Source organism: Salmo salar, chromosome ssa16 (genome assembly GCF_905237065.1).
Source record: "Salmo salar chromosome ssa16, Ssal_v3.1, whole genome shotgun sequence".
NCBI classification, from domain to species: domain Eukaryota; kingdom Metazoa; phylum Chordata; class Actinopteri; order Salmoniformes; family Salmonidae; genus Salmo; species Salmo salar.
In genome coordinates this window covers 42,774,810-42,794,809 of record NC_059457.1, presented here as the reverse complement: position 1 = coordinate 42,794,809, position 20,000 = coordinate 42,774,810, and the positions used below count along the sequence as shown (strand labels likewise).

The 20,000-nt window shown below is 42.5% G+C and overlaps 1 protein-coding gene across 4 annotated transcripts in view; it reads left to right on the top strand.

The window, feature by feature from the left end:
• The first annotated feature begins 71 nt into the window (after window positions 1-71).
• Window positions 72-20,000, top strand: part of LOC106573895 (CREB-regulated transcription coactivator 1) — a 41,485-nt gene continuing 21,556 nt past the window's right edge. For 2 of the 4 annotated variants that reach the window (XM_014149329.2, XM_014149327.2), the window contains exons 1-10: window positions 72-257; window positions 4,866-4,982; window positions 6,759-6,884; window positions 7,485-7,546; window positions 7,804-7,898; window positions 13,907-13,980; window positions 14,073-14,113; window positions 14,417-14,640; window positions 16,244-16,380; window positions 18,670-18,894. In XM_014149329.2, coding sequence (XP_014004804.1) covers window positions 132-257; window positions 4,866-4,982; window positions 6,759-6,884; window positions 7,485-7,546; window positions 7,804-7,898; window positions 13,907-13,980; window positions 14,073-14,113; window positions 14,417-14,640; window positions 16,244-16,380; window positions 18,670-18,894 — 1,227 coding nt within the window. In that variant the 5' untranslated portion in view covers window positions 72-131. Of the gene's footprint in view, window positions 258-3,746; window positions 4,595-4,865; window positions 4,983-6,758; window positions 6,885-7,484; window positions 7,547-7,803; window positions 7,899-13,906; window positions 13,981-14,072; window positions 14,114-14,416; window positions 14,641-16,243; window positions 16,381-18,669; window positions 18,895-20,000 lie in introns of those variants that run through there. The other 2 variants (XM_014149328.2, XM_045697290.1) reach the window with 2 other exon arrangements.

Genomic DNA, 20,000 nt, shown 5'->3' with positions numbered 1-20,000 from the left:
CTGATTTAATTCTGTGACAATATACTCTTGATTTCCACGAAATGCAATAGAAACATGTACGCGCGTAATGACGACAAAACCATCGTATCCAAGCGTTGTGCGTAAGGTCCCATTGGGAAGAAGAGCAAAAGATGGCGAGTTCAAACAATCCACGTAAATTTAGCGAGAAAATCGCTTTACATAATCAGAAACAGGCCGAAGAGACTGCGGCTTTCGAAGAGGTGATGAAAGACCTAAACATTACTAGAGCTGCACGGGTAAGTGCCTTGTTTTGTTGATTAATTCTGCTGCTAGGCTAGCTAGCTACTGCTGTACTGTCAGTAACCTAACGTTAGCTAGCTGGCGGTGGCAAACAGCTGGCTGTGGCAAACATAAGTGGCCGATTGACTGCCCTCGCAATTAAAGCTAAATATTTGTTTTCTGATAACCATCATTGATTGGGGCGTTACTTTGCCAGCATTTGCAATTTGTTAACAGTAACCATCCCGTGAGCTGTCTTTGATGTTTGCTATGGTAGGCACCCAGGCAAGCTCAGGTAAAACTAGCTAGGTTATTGCTAGCAAGCACTTGGTCCTATTCATATTCCCATGCATCAATCAAAAGATTCCGTGTAGTAAACTAGATAGTGATTTAACCGCTAGAAATTGCAATGAAGACTGAACATGTTTACCAGTTCGACTCAAATTGGTGCGTTTGACACTGAATGTAACGTTTTAATTGTTTACCTGTAAACTAAAGCGTCACTTGCTATGCATACAATGTTAACTCTAATGTTGACAAGCCATTTTGACAGAATTCACAATTCAGTTTTGCACGCCATACAATGGGTTTGCATATTTACAAATTACCAAACCATCTTTGACAGCACCAAGAATCCCGCAGCATTTACGTGTATATGCATGCAGAGATTTGACAGATTTGCAACTTCGAAGCCTTGAAGGCAGAGATGGAGAACGTGGGATTTACTTCCCTGTCTTGAAGATGTTCATTATGTGTAATGCAAAGTTGGTTACTGGCAATAATCAGTCTGGTTTGTATCAAGTGTTCATGTTAGCCTGTTTATTCATCCCCATCAAATCAGGCCTTTGGTTAATCCATCCTTCATGCAATTCATTATTAAAGCAATTGGTGAACTAAATCGTTCAGTAATTATTGACAGGAGTATGGTGGTGAACCTACCAGTTGTGAATATGATAAAGGAATGGTTTAGGAGTACAGGATAGATTTATGTTGTGGTTTTAAAAGATGCCTATTTTATTTAAACAAACAAATAAATAAATAAAAAACTATGTTTGACAAATCTAGCGACGTCTTCTTTCCTTATGAGATTGACACAGCTTCCAGCTATTAAGCCTAGGCCTACTGACTTTGTCCATTTGACTTGGGACATAGTACTGACCTTGCACAAACTTGATACTGAATTGATTTAAGATATAAACAATTTATGGCTCATGTTAGCCTATTGCCCACCAAGTGCCTTTGGAGAGTTCCTCAATGAGATTGACACCTTGATAACCTTTCCCACTCAGCCCCTATCCAGATGGTTATTCACCGCTGCAGTCTTCGCGCTCTCTCTCCCACTACTCTCTCCCCTTTTATCCTCCTGCTAAATCCTGCTGTCTCCTATCTCCTGACTTTTTGCCACTTCGACCCTACGCTCATCCCTTTCTGCATCCTTTGACTCTCACCATCCCCTTTCCTCACAGCTGACCTTGCCCTCCCGCTCTGTGGCTGAGTGACTCATTGCGTGCTAACAGGGCTTCGGGCAGCTGAGCGGAAATGGAGGAAAACTAAACTTCCGGAGGACCTAACATCCTTCCACTCCCTGCTCTCGATCTTACCTTCCTCTTTCTCCACTGCTAAAGCTGCTTTTTATCACTACATTTCAAGCTTCTGCCTCCAACCCTGTGAAATTCTTCTCCACTTTCTACCTCCTTAATCCTCCTCCCTCTCTCCTGATTACTTTGTCAACACCTTTGGAAAAAAAGGTGACGACATCCACTCCTCTTTCACTCAGCCTACTGAGTCCACTGGTCCAAATCACACACAACTACCATACGCCTTGTCCTCTTCCCTCTCTTCAGATGAAATCCTGGGACTAGTGATGTCCGGCCACCCCACAACCTGCCCACTTGACTCCGTTCTCCAGACCATCTCTGGAGACCTTCTCCCATTCCTCACTTCTCTCATCAGCTGACCACTGCCTGCATCCCCTATGACTTGAAGATGGCTAGAGTCGCTCCCCTCAAGAAACCAACACTCGACCCCTCTGTCAAACTATAGACCAGTATCCCTAAGTTATTTTCTTTCCAAAATACTTGAGTATGCTGTCTATGACCAACTCTCTCTCTCTCTCTCTCGTTATCTCGCTCAGAACAATCTTCTTGACCCTAACCATTCAGGCTTCAAGGCGGCTCACTCAACTGAGACTGCTCTCCTCTGTGTCACAGAGGCTCTCCGCTCTGCCAAAGCTGACTCTCTCTCACCTGTTCTCATTCTCCTAGATATATCCGCTGCCTTCGACACACTGAACCATCAGATCCTCCACTCCGCCCTCTCACAGTTGGGCGTCTCGGGCTCTGCACACTCCTGGATTGCATCCTACCTGGCAGGTCGCTCCTACAAGGTGGCGTGGAGAGGATCTGTCTGCACCACGTGTTCTCACTACTGGTGTCCCCCAGGGCTCGGTTCTAGGTCCTCCTCTTTTCTCTTTACACCAAGTCACTCGGCTCTGTGATATCTTCACATGGTCTCTTCTATCATTGCTATGCAGAAGACACTCAACTATTCTTCTTCCTCCTTTGAGGGGATGTCAGCCAACCACCTCAACCTCAACAAAACAGAGCTGGTCTTCCTCCCGGGAAAGGTCTGCCCGCTCCAAGACCTCTATCACGGGTTGACAACTCCACGGTGACCCTCTCCCAGAGTGCAAAGAGCCTTGGTGTAACCCTGGACAACACCCTGCCATTCTCTGCAAACATCAAAGCAGTGACTTGCTCCTGCAGTTTCATCAAATGTATTTATATAGCCCTTCTTACATCAGCTGATATCTCAAAGTGCTGTACAGAAACCCAGCCTAAAACCCCAAACAGCAAGCAATGCAGGTGTAGAAGCACGGTGGCTAGGAAAAACTCACTAGAAAGGCCAAAACCTAGGAAGAAACCTAGAGAGGAACCAGGCTATGAGGGGTGGCCAGTCCTCTTCTGGCTGTGCCGGGTGGAGATTATAACAGAACATGGCCAAGATGTTCAAATGTTCATAAATGACCAGCGTGGTCAAATAATAATAATCATAGTAGTTGTCGAGGGTGCAACAAGTCAGGAACACAAGAGTAAGTGTCAGTTGGCTTTTTCATAGCCGATCTTTGAGAGTATCTCTACCGCTCCTGCTGTCTCTAGAGAGTTGAAAACAGCAGGTCTGGGACAGGTAGCACGTCCGGTGAACAGGTCAGGGTTCCATAGCCGCAGGCAGAACAGTTGTAACTGGAGCAGCAGCACGGCCAGGTGGACTGGGGACAGCAAGGAGTCATTATGTCAGGTAGTCCTGAGGCATGGTCCTAGGGCTCAGGTCCTCCGAGAGAGAATTAGAGAGAGCATATTTAAATTCACACAGGACACCGGAAAAGACAAGAGAAATACTCCAGATGTGACAGACTGACACTAGCCCCCCAACACATAAACTACTGCAGCATAAATACTGGAGGCTGAGACAGGAGGGGTCAGGAGAAACTGTGGCCCCATCCGATGAAACCCCCGGACAGGGCCAAACAGGTAGGATATAACCCCACCCACTTTGCCAAAGCACAGCCCCCACATCATGCTCTACAACATCAGTAAAGTATGACCTTACCTCACACAGGAGGCGGCGCAGTTCCTAATCCAGACACATTTAATCTCCTGTCTAGACTACTGCAACTCTTTGTTGGCTGGGCTCCCTGCTTGTCATCAAATCCCTGCAATTTATCCAGAATACCGCAGCCCCCCTGGTGTTCAACTTTCCCATGTTCTCCCATGTTTCCCCGCTCGTCCGCACACTCCACTGGCTTCCCGTCGAAGTTCAAAGCATCTTCAAGACCCTGGTGCTTGCCTACGGAGCAGCACTCTGTTCCGCCACCTCTGGTCTCTTGGCCCCCTCTTGACCCCAATGGTGGAACAAGCTTCCCCCAAAGTTAGGACAGTGGAGTCCCTGCCCATATTTCGACAACATCTGAAACCCTACCTCTTTTTGAAGAGTATCTTCAAAAATAGCATGCCAGCAGTTACCAAAGACTTCCAGTATTGAGCTTATGTCAATTAGGTATTGAGCTTAAAACTGCACACAGAGGTATATAAAAATGGTATCCCTGAGTTAATCTGACTCTGGGGAAGTAGATAAAGGGATTCATTGCCAAAATCCTGAAATTTCCCTTTAAATTAAGACACTGCAGCGCCAGCGCGAGAGATAAGAAATGCGTTGTACTCAATTGTCCCATTATCCCAAATATTATACCGAGAAGATTGAATGACTGCTAGTTTTTGCGAAAACTGACCTTTTCGTCCTCATGCTAGGTAGCAGATGCCACAGCAGCCATTTTGGAATTCATCCCTGGATCGAGGTATGTATTCTGAGCCAAATCTTGTGCTGGTTCCGCGGTGTCTTAATTTAAGCAAACAGTCTGTCTGACCCTCTAGTGCAGCTTTAAGCAAGCATAAGGTGTTGGATCTGCTGGCTAACCTATGTCTTCTCATTTTTCCTTTTTTTAGATGTGGTCCAGTCTATCTTTAGCACTGTAACTTGTATATCAACTGTTTTGGAATGTGATTTTTCATGTAGGCCTATCAGTTTAATCATTCATTCATGCTTTCATGCAATTTTACTTTGCACAGCTGCAGTTACAGAAGACCCAGTATTTGCAACTAGGGCAGAATCGTGGACAGTACTATGGAGGCTCACTGCCCAATGTCAATCAGATTGGAAATAGCAACATTGACCTGCCTTTTCAGGTGAGCTCTCAGCTTCTCTATCAGTTGGTTTAAAAAAAAAAAAAATTGTTTAATGATGCAAATCAGTCTCGCCTGAGGGAAATGTGGTCTTTGAAAGCTTCCATGATAGGCTGTTTTACCCTCGCCTTACCTTGAATTGGATTCCTGTTAACGTCACAAGACACTTCTTTAGTATTTTACAATTTTGAAGACGTGTCCTGGTGTATCGATACACTGCATTTTCTGGGACCAACCGTCTCAGAAGGAAGCTAACATTGAGAATCAGACACCCTCACCCCATCTTGAATGTTTAATGGTCCAATGCAGCAGTTTTTATCTCCATATCAAATAATTTCTGGGTTACAATTTAAGTACCTTACTCTGATTGTTTTTAAATGACTGTCTGGGAGTGGTCTGAGTAGAGGAGGGGGGACTAGCTGTTATTGCCAGAGAGGTTTGGAACTCTCTTATTGGTCTACTAACAAATTTACCACCTGGTGATGTCACCAGGCAGGCCAAAATTCCATCCCACCAAAACAGGCAGAGATTGCAGATGTTCTTTTTAAAAGGACATTATCATCATTTTCACAGTATTTTTCCAACATCATAGTGTAGAAATGTACTGAACAAAAATATAAACGCAACATGTAAAGCGAGACGAAATAAAAGATCCCAGAAATGTTCCATAGCACAAAAAGCTTCTTTTGCTAAAGTTTTGTGCACAAATTTGTTTACATCATTGTTAGTGTGCATTACTCCTTTGCCAAGATAATGCATCCACCTGATGGGTGTGGCATATCAAGAAGCTGATTAAACAGCATGATCATTACACGGGTGCACCTTGTGCTGGGGACAATAAAAGGCCACTCTAAAATGTGCATTTTGTCACACAATGCCACAGATGTCTCAAGTATGGAGGGAGTGTGCAATTGGCATGCTGACTGCAGGAATGTCCACCAGAACTATTGCCAGAGAATTTTATGTTAATTTCTCTACCATAAGCCGCTTCCAACATCGTTTTAGAGAATTTGGCAGTACATCCAACCGACCTCACAACCGCAGACCACGTGTAACCCCGCCAGCCCAGAACCTCCACATCCGGCTTCTTCACCTGTGCAATTGTCTGAGACAAGCCACCCGACAGCTGATGAGACAGTGGGTTTGCACAACCAAAGAATTACTGCATGGTGGGGTTATAGTATGGGCATGATCTGGATCAACATGTACGACAGCGTGTTCCAGTTCCCACCAATATCCAGCAACTTTGCACAGCCATTGAAGAGGAGTGGGACAACATTCCACCGGTCATAAACAACAGCCTGGTCAACTATATGTGAAGGAGTTGCGCTGCATGAGGCAAATGGTCACACCAGATACTGACTGGTTTTCTGATCCACACCCTTTTTTTTAATATATAAAGGTATCTGACCATTTATGTGAGATCCATATATTAAGGACTAATTCATTTCAATTGACGGATTTCCTTATATGAACTGGAGCTCTTTTGAAATGGTTGCGTTTTTATATTGAGTTTATTTTTATTTAATGGGAAAATCATGTTTTAGACTGCACTGGCCTTTAAAAAGACAAAAGTAGCCTATGTCATTGCTTTCTATATCATGGCATTCCATTTTTGAAATATGTTTGCTAACTTGAGAATGTGTGAGGGCCCATAGCTTGACCCATTTTAAATGAATACATTTGCACCATATTATACAAAGACATTTGAAATTGTATTATTTTTTTGTATGTATGCTTCAAATTCTCATATGGTTGATTTTTGCGTTTCCTGTCCAGAATTCCACCTTGGACAGCAGTCGGTCGACCAGGCATCACGGGCTGGTGGACCGCGTTTACCGCGATCGGAACCGCATCACCTCCCCACACCGCCGGCCCCTCTCTGTGGACAAACATGGCCGCCAGATATCCTTCTTCTGCACTCGGCCAAAGATTATCTATTATATTGACAAGATAGTTGTGACTGCACTAACAATGGAAATGCATGTCCTCAAAGATGGAAAGCGATATCAGGTGGGACCATTCTAGCCAATGAAAGGGCAGATATGCACGTTAACAACAGGCAGAACTCCAATATAACGTTTTTTTCTTTTTCCAAAGTTGCCAAAATTCCACGTACATCCACTTATATTAGTTCATTCGTAACAACCTAACCATTACAAAACTCCTATTCGATCCAATAAGCCTTACTTAGCAAATTAACAATTACTTTTTTTAACCAAATTGACACTTTGACCTTTTGGATGGAGTAAACCCTCTCGCTTTGCCTCTTCCTCTCTGACTCAGCTTATTTTAGAGTTGAACACAGTGGTCTTTACAACATTTTGACTTGATTAGTATTAAAACGGCATGTTGTCATTGTTGGATAATTCTTAGGTAGACTTTGCACTTCAGTCAATGAATACTGACAGTTAACTTGACCATTGAAATATAGATTTACATAAGATTTTATGTAAATATAAATAATATATATATTTTATTTTTTTGTCCTTAACTGAGATTCACATTGACAGCTGCCCCTATAGCTCAGTGTACCTCTCACCCCCACCGGATACCAGTTGGAGGAGGTAGGCCATTAACGACGACTTCATATTCGGAAAAACTAGGGTTGGAGGCAATTTCATCTACGTTCAGGAAAGGCACAGGATATGCGATGCCCATGTGTATATAGCATTTTTTTTTAAACTTAAAAAAAAATGTGCATTCTTAATTTAACAACTTAAATTTATTTGACCTAGTCTGAAAAATACCATGGCACATATGTGGTTGGGGAATAGGGGCCACAGAGATTTTGTTGATCTTTCTCTTCATTCTAATGCCACAGGACAAACTCCGACTCAGCCCTACACCAGAGCGCCACGAACCCTGTGCCCCAGGACTCATTTGCAGGGGGTTCACAAGAGCTCCAGCCTAAACAAGGTAATGGAGGATCCAGGATACATGGACACAGAACAGCTTCTATTTATTCAGGCCTGTACCACTTTATTTATGCATGAATCCACAGTCCCTGCACTGAAATTACATTTTTGGCTGATACCGATATCCGATATTTTCCTTGACAAAAAAACGATACTGGTATTTAAAATTTTAGCGGCCTTGTAAGCATTCTAGTACAGTTAATTGCTCTCTCAGTGCAAGAGGCGTCACTACAGTCCCTGGTTCGAATCCAGGCTGTATCACATCCGGACGTTATTGGGAGTCCCATAGGTCGCCGCACAATTGGCCCAGCATCGTCCGGGGTAGACCGTTATTGTAAATAAGAATTGATTCTTAACTGACTTGCCTAGTTAAATAAAAGGTTACACACACACCACACTGATCAAAAAATTATTTTGTTGGCATTTACATATGTCCCCATTACCAGTAAAACATAATCAAAACCTATTTCTTTCACTTACTTGCTGTGCTGTTTCATTGTATATTTGTTCAGTCCTTTCATTTTCAACCAGGATTTCTATGGAACGCTGTTTGGGTCTTTGCATGTCAAAAAAATATACTATAACACTTTTATTTGACGTGTCAAATAAGTTTGTTGACCAATCAGGACCTAAATACGACTGCATGTCACATAATTTAACGCGTTCATTAATTTTACACATTGATTACACGATCACTCGTATTTCATATGTCACAACGATTCATCGATATGTATGCTATGATGCTGGTAAAGTAAAAAAAAAATGCAAACAATGTTCTTCCCCATAAACACAGCAAAATTCTGTTTCAGTAGCTATATAGTTAGCTAGCTAGCTAACTATATAGCTAGGTGTCATCATCTAAAATAATCCTAATGCAGTTTTTATTTGATTAAAGGTAGTTGGACCCATCTATGTGAAGCTAGCCACAATAGTGGACTTTGCGGTTAGCCTTCAAAATAAAAGTGGCATAATTCTACTATTTGTATTAGTTTGCATCACTGTCAATTACATACTTTTATTTTGAAGGCTAACCGCAAATCCCACCATTTTGCATAATCCTTATTGTGGCTAGCTACACAACATATAACTGGTCGAGCCGCACTAGCCAGATGAAGCTAGCTGGCTGCTTATAACGTTAGCTTTGGGCAACAGGGTTAAGTAGCTGGCTAGCTATTTATTTTCATAAACTGAAGTTCAGTTTCAATTGGCGAACAACAAGTGACTACCTAGCTAATACTTACTCGCAATGATTCCTAAATCATTGTTAAGAATAATGAACATGACTGTAGTTTCTACTGGTCATTGTTTTCAGGCTGGTTGTATTGGTGCTAGCTAGGTACCAGGCTAAAGCTAGCTACCCCAGAAGTTGCGGTCGAACAAATTATGCTTTATTACCAGTGCGGTATTGTAAACACATCGTCCACGTTCATCTGTTTCCAGACTTTTTTTGTACAGCTTTGACAATGCTTCTGTCTTTTTTTGACACGCAAAGACCCAAACAGCGTTCCATAGTATGTATGTCGTGAAGCTAATAGCATTGACGCTATTACTGTGTAACTCCGGTAGAGCAACATCGGAAAAATAGTAGCGGGGCTCGACAAGTCGGCGAAAGCCAACATCACCCACGACAGAGAACAGTTGATTGTCAAGGGCCATGAATACCATTATCTTGGCTTTAAACGATTTCACCTTTGAGTTGTCTCGCTGAAATGTTCTTATTCTTACAAATGACTGCTTGACTTGTTGACTGCTCGATCCACACAGCAGACATTGTGGGCTACTTTTAGGAATGCTGTGTTGTACGTATAGCGCAAAATTTTGCGTGGCTTCATTACGTCATGTACCTTCGTTATATAGGTATGCAGGTCAGCTTTGATATTGGTTTTGCACATCGGGCGTTAACCTAGACGTCAGCCGATACCGATGTTGGCATTTTTAGATAATATCGGCCGATATACCGTTGAGGTTTACATACACTTAGGTTGGAGTCATTAAAACTCGTTTTTCAACCACTCCACAAGTTTCTTGTAAACAAACTATAGTTTTGGCAAGTCGGTTAGGACATCTACTTTGTGCATGACACAAGTAATTTTTCCAACAATTGTTTACAGACAGATTATTTCACTTATAATTTACTATATCACAATTCCAGTGGGTCAAACGTTTTTACATACACTAAGTTGACTGGGCCTTTAAACAGCTTGGAAATTTCCTGAAAATTATGTCATGGGGCTTTAGAAGCTTCTGATATGCTAATTGACATCATTTGAGTCAATTGGAGGTGTACCTGTGGATGTATTTCAAGGCCTACCTTCAAACTCAGTGCCTCTTTGCTTGACATCATAGGAAAATCAAAAGAAATCAGCTAAGAACTCAGATTTTTTTTTTTTTTTATAGACCTCCACAAGTCTGGTTCATCCTTGGGATAAATTTCCAAACGCCTGAAGGTACCACGTTCATCTGTACAAAAAATAGTACGCAAATATAAACACCATGGGACCACGCAGCCGTCATACCGCTCAGGAAGGAGACGCGTTCTGTATCCTAGAGATTAATGTACTTTCGTGCGAAAAGTGCAAATCAATCCCAGAACAACAGCAAAGGACCTTGTGAAGATGCTGGAGGAAACGGGTACAAAAGTATCTATATCCACAGTAAAACTAGTCCTATATCGACATAACCTGAAAGGCCGCTCAGCAAGGAAGAAGCCACTGCTCTAAAACCGCATAAAAAGGCTAGACTACGGTTTGCAAATGCACATGGGGACAAAGATTGTACTTTTTGGAGAAATGTCCTCTGGTCTGATGAAACAAAAATAGTTAAAGGGGGAGGCTTGCAAACCCAAGAACACCATCCCAACCGTGAAGTACGGGGGTGGCAGCATCATGTTGTGGTGGTGCTTTGCTGCAGGAGGGATTGGTGCACTTCACAAAATAGATGGCATCATGAGGTAGGAAAATTATGTGGATATATTGAAGCAACATCTCAAGACATCAGTCAGGAAGTTAAAGCTTGGTCTCAAATGGGTCTTCCAAATGGACAATGACCCCAAGCATACTTCCAAAGTTGTGGCAAAATGGCTTAAGGACAATGAAGTCAAGGTATTGGAGTGGCCATCACAAAGCCCTGACCTCAATCCTATAGAAAATTTGTGGGCAGAACTGAAAAGGCGTGTGCGAGCAAGGAGGCCTACAAACCTAACTCAGTTACACCAGCTCTGTCAGGAGGAATGGGCCAAAATTCACCCAACTTATTGTGGGAAGCTACCCAAAACGTTTGACCCAAGTTAAACAATTTAAAGGCAGTGCTACCAAATACTAATTGAGTGTATGTAAACTTCTGACCCACTGGGAATGTGATGAAAGAAATAAACGCTGAATTAAATCATTCTCTCCACTATTATTCTGAGTTTTCACGTTCTTAAAATAGTGGTGATCCTAACTGACCTAAGACATTATATTTTTACTTGGATTAAATGTCAGGAATTGTGAAACTGAGTTTAAATGTATTTGGCTAAGGTGTATGTAAACTTCTGACTTCAACTGTATCATCTATAAAATAGCCTCCAACACTCTACTCAACAAATTGGATGCAGTCTATCACAGTGCCATCCGTCTTGTCACCAAAGCCCCATACACTACCCACCATTGCGACCTGTACTCTCTCGTCTGTTGGCCCTCGCTTCATAACCTGTAGCCAGTGGGTTTGGCGACGAGTATCTACAAGTCTCTGCTAGGTAAAGCCCCGCCTTATCTCAGCTCACTGGTCACCATAGCGGCACCCACCCGTAGCACGCGCTCCTGCAGGTATATCTCTCTGGTCACCCCCAAGCCAATTCCTCCTTTGGTCGTCTTTCCTTCCAGTACTCTGCTGCCAATGACTGGAATGAACTGCAAAAATCTCTGAAGCTGGAGACTCATATCTCCCTCACTAGCTTTAAGCACCAGCTGTCAGAGCAGCTCACAGAACACTGCACCTGTACGTAGCCCATCTGTAAACAGCCCATCTACCTACCTCATCCCCATACTGTGTTTATTTATCTTGCTCCTTTGCACCCCAGTATCTCTACTTGCACATTCATCTTCTGCTCATCTACCATTCGTGTTTAATTGCTATATTGTAATTACTTCGCCACCATGGCCTATTTATTGTCTTAACTTACCTCATTTGCACTCACTGTATATAGACTTTTTGTTTTCCTTTGTTCTACTGTATTATTGACTATGTTTTGTTTATTCCATGTGTAACTCTGTTGTATGTGTCGAATTGCTACTCTTTATCTTGGCCAGGTCGAAGTTGCAAATGAGAACTTCTTCTCAATTAGCCTACCTGGTTAAATAAAGGTGAAATAAAAAAAATCCCAAGAATCCACATGTCCTCATGAAAGGGTAAGCCACAGTCTTCTGGATCATGTATCACATGAGTGGGTTGGGTTCCATTCAGGGATGGAAATGAATCCAAATTATTATGGTTATTCAATAAAATAAAGTATTCCCCTCCCCAACGGGCTCGGGAGAGGCGACGGTCGAGTCATGCGTCCTCCGAAACATGACCCGCCAGCACCACGCTTCATAACACCCGCACGCTTAACCCGGACGCCAGCTGCACCAATGTGTCGGAGGAAACACCGTTCAACTGACGACGAGTCAGCTTGCAGGTACCCGTCCCACCACAAGGAGTCACTAGAGCACGATGAGCCAAGTAAAGCCCCCCCCCCCACGGCCTAACCCGGATTACGCTGGGCCAATTGTGCACCGCCCTATGGGACTCCCGGTAATGACACGCTTTGCCCAACTGCCTTAGACCGCTGCGCCACTCGGGAGGCCCTGACTATTACCTTTTAGACCGGGCTATTAGAAAATGTGCCCATCTAGCCCGCCAGCTGGTGACATGTCTTCAAATATTGCATGACATAGATTTCCTTAACTTCCATCCTAGGTTCCACTAGCTAACAGGTTTTGTCCATGTTGGAGCAACTATTCTTTCTGTGACGCTATCACATTGTGTACAACCAACCGCTGCTTTCTGATGAGAGAAATGTTGGTGTAGTATTGATTTGTAATTGATATTACCGTAATTTCCGGACTATTAAGCGCACCTGAATATAAGCCGCACCCACTGAATTAAAAAAAATATATATATTTTGAACATAAATAAGCCGCACATGTCTATAAGCCGCAGGTGCCTACCGGTACATTGAAACAAATGAACTTTACACAGGCTTTAACGAAACACGGCTTGTAACAAAAATAAATAGGCTTTAACGAAACATGGCTTGTAACAAAAAATTAGCAGTAAGCTTTAGTTGTCTTTTTGCACTGAGTCAATTCCTCACGCTGCTGTTTCCAACGTCTTATCGACTCATTAAGACCAAGCTCCCGTGCAGCAGCTCTATTTCCTTTTCCAACAGCCAGATCAATCGCCTTCAACTTGAAAGCTGCATCATATGCATTTCTCCGTGTCTTTGCCATGATGAGGGTGACAAAATGACTACCGTAATCAGAATGATGGGAAGTTCGAGAGCGCTTGATTTAATCTAAACAGTAAACAAAAAAGTTGTTTGACCTTAACCCGTTCGGCAATTTCATTGGTCTAATGAAAGCTTCATGCCGGCAAAAAACTGAGCACGTCACAAAATGTTTTTTTGGGGGAGAAAAAAAAATTGAAAGCGGGAAAAATCCATATATTAGCCGCGTCATTGTTTAAGCCGCGAGGTTCAAAGCGTGGGAAAAAAGTTGCGGCTTATAGTCCGGAATTTACGGTACTCAATGCATGGAAAACGGATCAATAATATTGTGGTGACACACATTTGTGTGGTATTCTGAAAACGGGAAGCATCTAGCTACCTGCCAGTGAGCTCTACCTGATGTTTTAAGTGTCTAAAAACCATTAAGCAACTTAATTTCACTACAGGAAAAATACTACTTTGCAGTATTTTCGATGTGGGTTGATTTTAAAATAGTGCCTTCAATTGTTGGTCATTACCTGATTTTCTTTTTCACCATTCAGTGCTGCTGCTTACAGTTCCTGGGACTGAGTCTGACTCACACGCAGACAAGGATACACAGTGGGGTAACAAAAAGGTAGAGGAGTGAACATGAAGCCTAGTTGTTATATCAGTGCTTGCTCACAATTTTGGGATTTTTTTTTATGCCGAGTGTGCTTTGCCTTTTAGAATGACTCAAGACCCAAGTCTTGTGAAGTCCCTGGGATCAAGTGAGTACTTACTGCACATCCTATCATTCATAAATCTGTGGTACATTGGCAGGACCGTACACTGTAGAAAGGTGCTATGAGAAAGATCACTATCCAGGCCATGCTTAGAATTATGTTCAAAGATTACTCTGTGAGAGAAAGTGTCTGTCTGAGAGGACCTATGACACCAGATAACTGTCATTTCCACACAAGGCATAGAAAAATGTCATAATTCATGAAAACAAGCAAAAATAATTCAGAATGGATAACCTTTGCGATGTGCTGTGTTAGGTCATGTGTACCCCTGTTCTTTCTCCCCTCTAGTATATTTCCATCACCTGATCAGGAAGTGAACACGTCATTGATCCCGGCCACGCTCAACACAGGAGGCTCCCTGCCCGATCTGACCAACATTCAGTTCCCCCCACCACTACCCACTCCGCTGGACCCGGGCGACACTTTGGTGTTTCCTTCCCTTAGCACCTCCAACAGCACGGGCAGCCTGACCACCAACCTCACCCTCCTAGGCATCAGTGCTGCCAGCCACGGTAAGCCATCGATGGCAAAATGAATGTGGCACATTTTGTGTTATTTATTTATTTATTTTTGCAATTTTTCTAGGCAGAGTTGCAAAGAAAAATTGCACAAAAAAAGCCATATATCTCAGACTGGTAAATAAAAAGGAAAGATTAAGATGGGCAAAAGAACACACACTGGACAGAAGAACTGCCTAGAAGGCCAGCATCCCGGAGTCGCCTCTTCACTGTTGACATTGAGACTGGTGTTTTGCGGGTACTAGTTAAGGAAGCTGCCAGTTGAGGACTTGAGGTGTCTTTTTCAAACTAGGCACTAATGTACTTGTCCTCTTGCACCGGTGCCTCCCACTCTTTCTATTCTGGTTATTGCCAGTTTGCGCTGTTCTGTGAAGGGAGTAGTACAGAGTGTTGTATGAGATCTTCAGTTTCTTGGCAATTTCTCGCATGGAATAGCCTTCATTTCTCAGAACAAGAATAGACTGACAAGTTTCAGAAGAAAGATATTTGTTTCTGGCCATTTTGAGCCTGTAATCAAACCCACAAATATTCCATTAAATCTACAGTTTCCAGCTACAATAGTCATTTACAACATTAACAATGTGTACACTGTATTTCTATTCAATTTGATGCTATTTAATGGACAAAACATGTGCTTTTCTTTCAAAAACAAGGATATTTCTAAGTGACCCCAAACTTTTGAATGGTTGTGTGTGTGTTTATACACACACACAGATGTATATCAAATCTATTTATTTATTTGAAATTCTGATAATGTAACCAAGGGTAATGTCTACATGTTTATTATTAACAAGCAAGTTCTTTATTGAAGTTAATTGTGATCCACAATTTTACTGGTGGTTTATGTACGAAACCTTCCTGAACTCCATGTAGCACCATTTCTACCATTTGAGCAAGGAAACCAAATCGTTTTTTTCTTCTTTGCCAGTTTTAAGGGACATAACATCCAAAAATCTAACTTTGGCAATAGTCTACATACCTAAGAGGAATAACATGTTAATGTAATATCTGTATGCTGTACAATGATAATCATGTGACACAACTATATTGTCTTTGTAAGGTGTTTCCCATTACCCTGCAAAATATTGCATCAAACTGCCTGCAGACACTGGAGCTCTTTGAACGTCTTGACTAGACTGTTTCCCACCCCCCTGTATCTGGAAAAGATGCTGTTGAAAGAACATGCACAGATAGCTGGCAGGAATATGGATGGCTCCACTTTATTTATTTATGTCTCCTTGAGCATCCTTAGTTAAAATGCAGACTAGATTCTCTGAGGTAGAGGGTGAACCTTTTCACTACTGCAAACATTTCACAGAATGATTATGCGTCAAGTTTTGCCAGAAACGTCATTTGTCAAGCTACTGAAAGCTAGATAGATAGGTACTTTATTACTTAGTGATTGGTACTTACTTAGGGATTGGCATATGAGTGGATGCATGCATATCATAAACATATACAGCACAAGTCACTAGAAAATCTGTACAATGTAGTTGTGAAAAACCCCTAGCAATGTTGCATTTCGCAGCAATGTCCAGAATGAGTTTTGCTGTATTTCAGAGAAGAGCCACTGATGCCTGTCCTGTTGTCTTGGCAGGGATCCCAACCACCTCTCAGTCTACCATGACGGCCCAGAGCAGGCAGTCCACCCTGGTTCCCCTAACCCTGAACGCTGACCCACAGCAGTCACCGCAGCAGCTCTCCCCCACCCTATCGCCCCCTCTCAACATCCAGGTGAGAGGCTATTTCTACGGTCGCATTCAGCAGTGATATTATTGAACTTTAACAGAGGTTGTAAACAAGTCATTTTTAACATAGGGATATCACTTTCCGTAAATCTCTAACTAAAATAGGATTTTATCCCGAATGTTTTTAAAGGGCCAAAAGCATGATGTAACATTTTGATTCGTTAGATTGTTTAATCAACAAGGTAAATTCTGAGAAAGAAAGGTGCTGGTGTTCCCTAAACGGCTATGCAGACAAATTTATTTTCTCGACACTAAACTTCAAAAGGAGAACTGGTAGTAGTATTTTCAATTTATACTGAACAAAAAATGAACATTACATTGAAATAAATTAGGCCCTAATCTATGAATTTCACATGACTGGGAATACAGATATGCATCTGTTCGTCAAACATACCTTTTGACCATCATAGATCAGAAAAGCACCTGATGTGACCACCACTTGCATCATGCAGCGCGACACATCTCCTTCACATAGAATTGATCAGGTAGTTATGGCCTGTGGAATATAGTCCCACTCCTATTCAATGGCTGTGTGAAGTTGCTGGATATTGGTGGGAACTGCAACACACTGCCTCCCAAACATGCTCAATGGGTGACATGTCGTCTGGTGAATATGCAAGCCATGGAAGAACTGGGACATTTTCTGCTTCCAGGAATTGTTTACAGATCCTTGCGACATGGGGATGTGCATTATGCTGAAACGTGAGGTGATGGCGGCAGATGAATGGCACGACAATGGGCCTCAGGATCTCATCGTATCTCTGTGCATTCAAATTGCCATTGATGAAATGCAATTGGGTTCGTTGTCCGTAGCTTATGCCTGCCCATACCATAACCCCACCGCCGCCATGGGGCACTATGTTGACATCAGCAAATCGCTCGCCCACACGATGCCATACAGGACACGTGGTCTGCGGTTGTAAGGCTGGTTAGACGTACTGCCAAGTTCTCTAAAACGAATTTGGAGGCAGCTTATGGTAGAGAAATTAACACTTAAATTCTCTGGCAACCGCGCTGGTGGACATTCCTGCAGTTAGCATGCCAATTGTACTCTCCCTCAACTTGAGACATCTGTGGTTTTGTGTTATGACAAAACGGCACATTTTGTCCCCAGCACAAGGTGCACCTGTGTAAGGATCATGCTTTTTAATCAGCTTCTTGATATGCCACACCTCTCAGGTGGATGGGTTATCGTGGCAAAGAAGAAATGCTCACTAACAGGGATGTAAACAAATTTGTGCACAACATTTCAGAAAAATAAGCATTTGTTTTGTGTATGTAACATTTTTTAACTTTAATTTCAGATCATGAAACATGGTACCAACACTTTACATGTTGTGTTCATATTTTTGTTCGGTGTATATGTGAATTGAAAATGTGTTTTTTGCACATCTCAACTTTCCCTGAGACACCCTTCAGAGAGTGTGGTCATGTCCAGGGTCTGCCTTTCACCTTGTTGGCTCGGGGATTTGTACTAGCAACCTTTTGGTTACTGAACCAACGCTCTGACTGCTATTCTACCTGCCGCCCTATATACATGGCTAAATCGCTATGTGAGATGAGCAAGCGATGCCTACCAGGTGTAGTTTGGCCTTGTTTCCTGGAATGACTCAGCTAGCCAAGATCCCTCCAGAGTAATTTGGAGCTTTCAATTGCTCGAGGAAGGCATAACATCACAAACAATGCTCAGTGTGCGACGCTTTCAAATGTGAAACAATAACATTTCTCTGCCTATGGCACCAGTCTCTGTTTGTTCTGTCCATGACCTGAGCATCTTTCTATAATGTATTAAAGCCTTTGCGTCGCTGGGTGAAAACTAGATCTTAACAAGATATTTAGCCACTCTTGTAATGTATTGAAATGGAAGCGTAGTAGAAGGTGATTCATGAATTTTTATCAGTCTTCATCTGGGTGCTATATACTACATGAAGATATAGGTAATGTATAATTTTCCACTTAATTTTTATAGTACACTTGGGAAGATGAGAATATTTAGACAATTTACGTATTATTTGAGCCAACATCAGTTTTGGCAGTGGTACGTTTGCCAGCAAAGAGCAGTGCGGTAACTAACTAATTGGATATAATGTAATTGTTTCACCTCACAGTTACCCAAGTTAGTTAGCAAGCTTGCTTAAATTATTTACAGTTTTAAAGTTACCAAACGCTCTTACGTTATTTTGCTAGCTACTGTAACCCTTTTATAAGTGTTGAATTCCTTGTTTTCGTTTTCAGGTTAAGTTCAAGCTTTTTTCCCTTCCTGTATCGTTACCAGGCAGTGGCGATGGACGCCTTGACTCTGGAGCAGCAGCTATCCCATTACGCCTTCTTTAGCCAGCTGACAGCGCAGTCCCAGGCCCAAGTGCTCAATGACCTGCAGCAGCAAGCCCTGCCCCAGAGTATCAGGCTTATCACCCTGCCCCTGGCCACCACCACTGCCTCCACAGCCACCCAGTCCTCCCCAGTCAGCCAGATCGCAACGACTGTCAACATCAACTCGGTGAGTCGCACGCTCTGTAGACCAATGACACGGTGGAAAACTGAGCTGACAAGATCCAAGAAAAAGCCAGTGTTGTAGTCCTTGTTTCGATGAGACTTACCATGGGCTTTTTGTATGGTGCTCTACAGGGTGAAACGCTTTTGTTTGTGACATTGGAGGTGGGATTGTTGCTAAGTGTAAGTAGATTAGCCTTTTCCACAAGAGTATGGGAGGTGACATTACCAATAGTAATTCTCATGATTTTTGAGACCGCTGTTTCAGTCAGAACGATTGTCTAGATCAGTGGATCCCAAACTTTTTTTATAGTCCCGTACCCCTTCAAACATTCAACCTCCAGCTGCGTACCCCCTCTAGCACCAGGGTCAGCGCACTCTCAAATGTAGTTTTTTTTTACCATCATTGTAAGCCTTCCACACACACACTATACGATACATTTATTAAACATAAGAATGAGTGTTTTTTTTGTCACAACCCGGCTTGTGGGAAGTGACAAAGAGCTCTTTCAGGACCAGGGCACAAATAATATAATAATAATAATTTTGCTCTTTATTTAACCATCTTACATATAAAACCTTATTTGTTCATCAAGAATTGTGAATAACTCACCACAGGTTAATGAGAAGGGTGTGCTTGAAAGGATGCACACAACTCTGCAATGTTGGGTTGTATTGGAGAGAGTCTCAGTCCTCAATCATTTTCCACACACAGTCTGTGCCTGGATTTAGTTTTCATGGTAGTGAGGGAAGAGAATCCACTCTCCCATAGGTACGTGGTTGCAAAGGGCATCAGTGTCTTAGCGCGATTTTCCAAGTCAAGAAACTGAGCGCAGCCCAATCCAGAAATCTGGCAGTGGCTTCTGATTAAATCACATTTTCACAGAACCGCTTGTTGCAATTTCGATGAGGCTCTCTTGTTCAGATATCGGTAAGTGGACTGGAGGCAGGGCATGAAGGGGATAACGAATCCAGTTGTTTGTGTCCGTTTCGGGAAAGTACCTGCGTAATTGCGCACCCAACTCACTCAGGTGCTTCACTATATCACATTTGACATTGTCCGTAAGCTTGTTCATTTGCCCACAAATCAAACAATGATTGAAAGAACTGTGT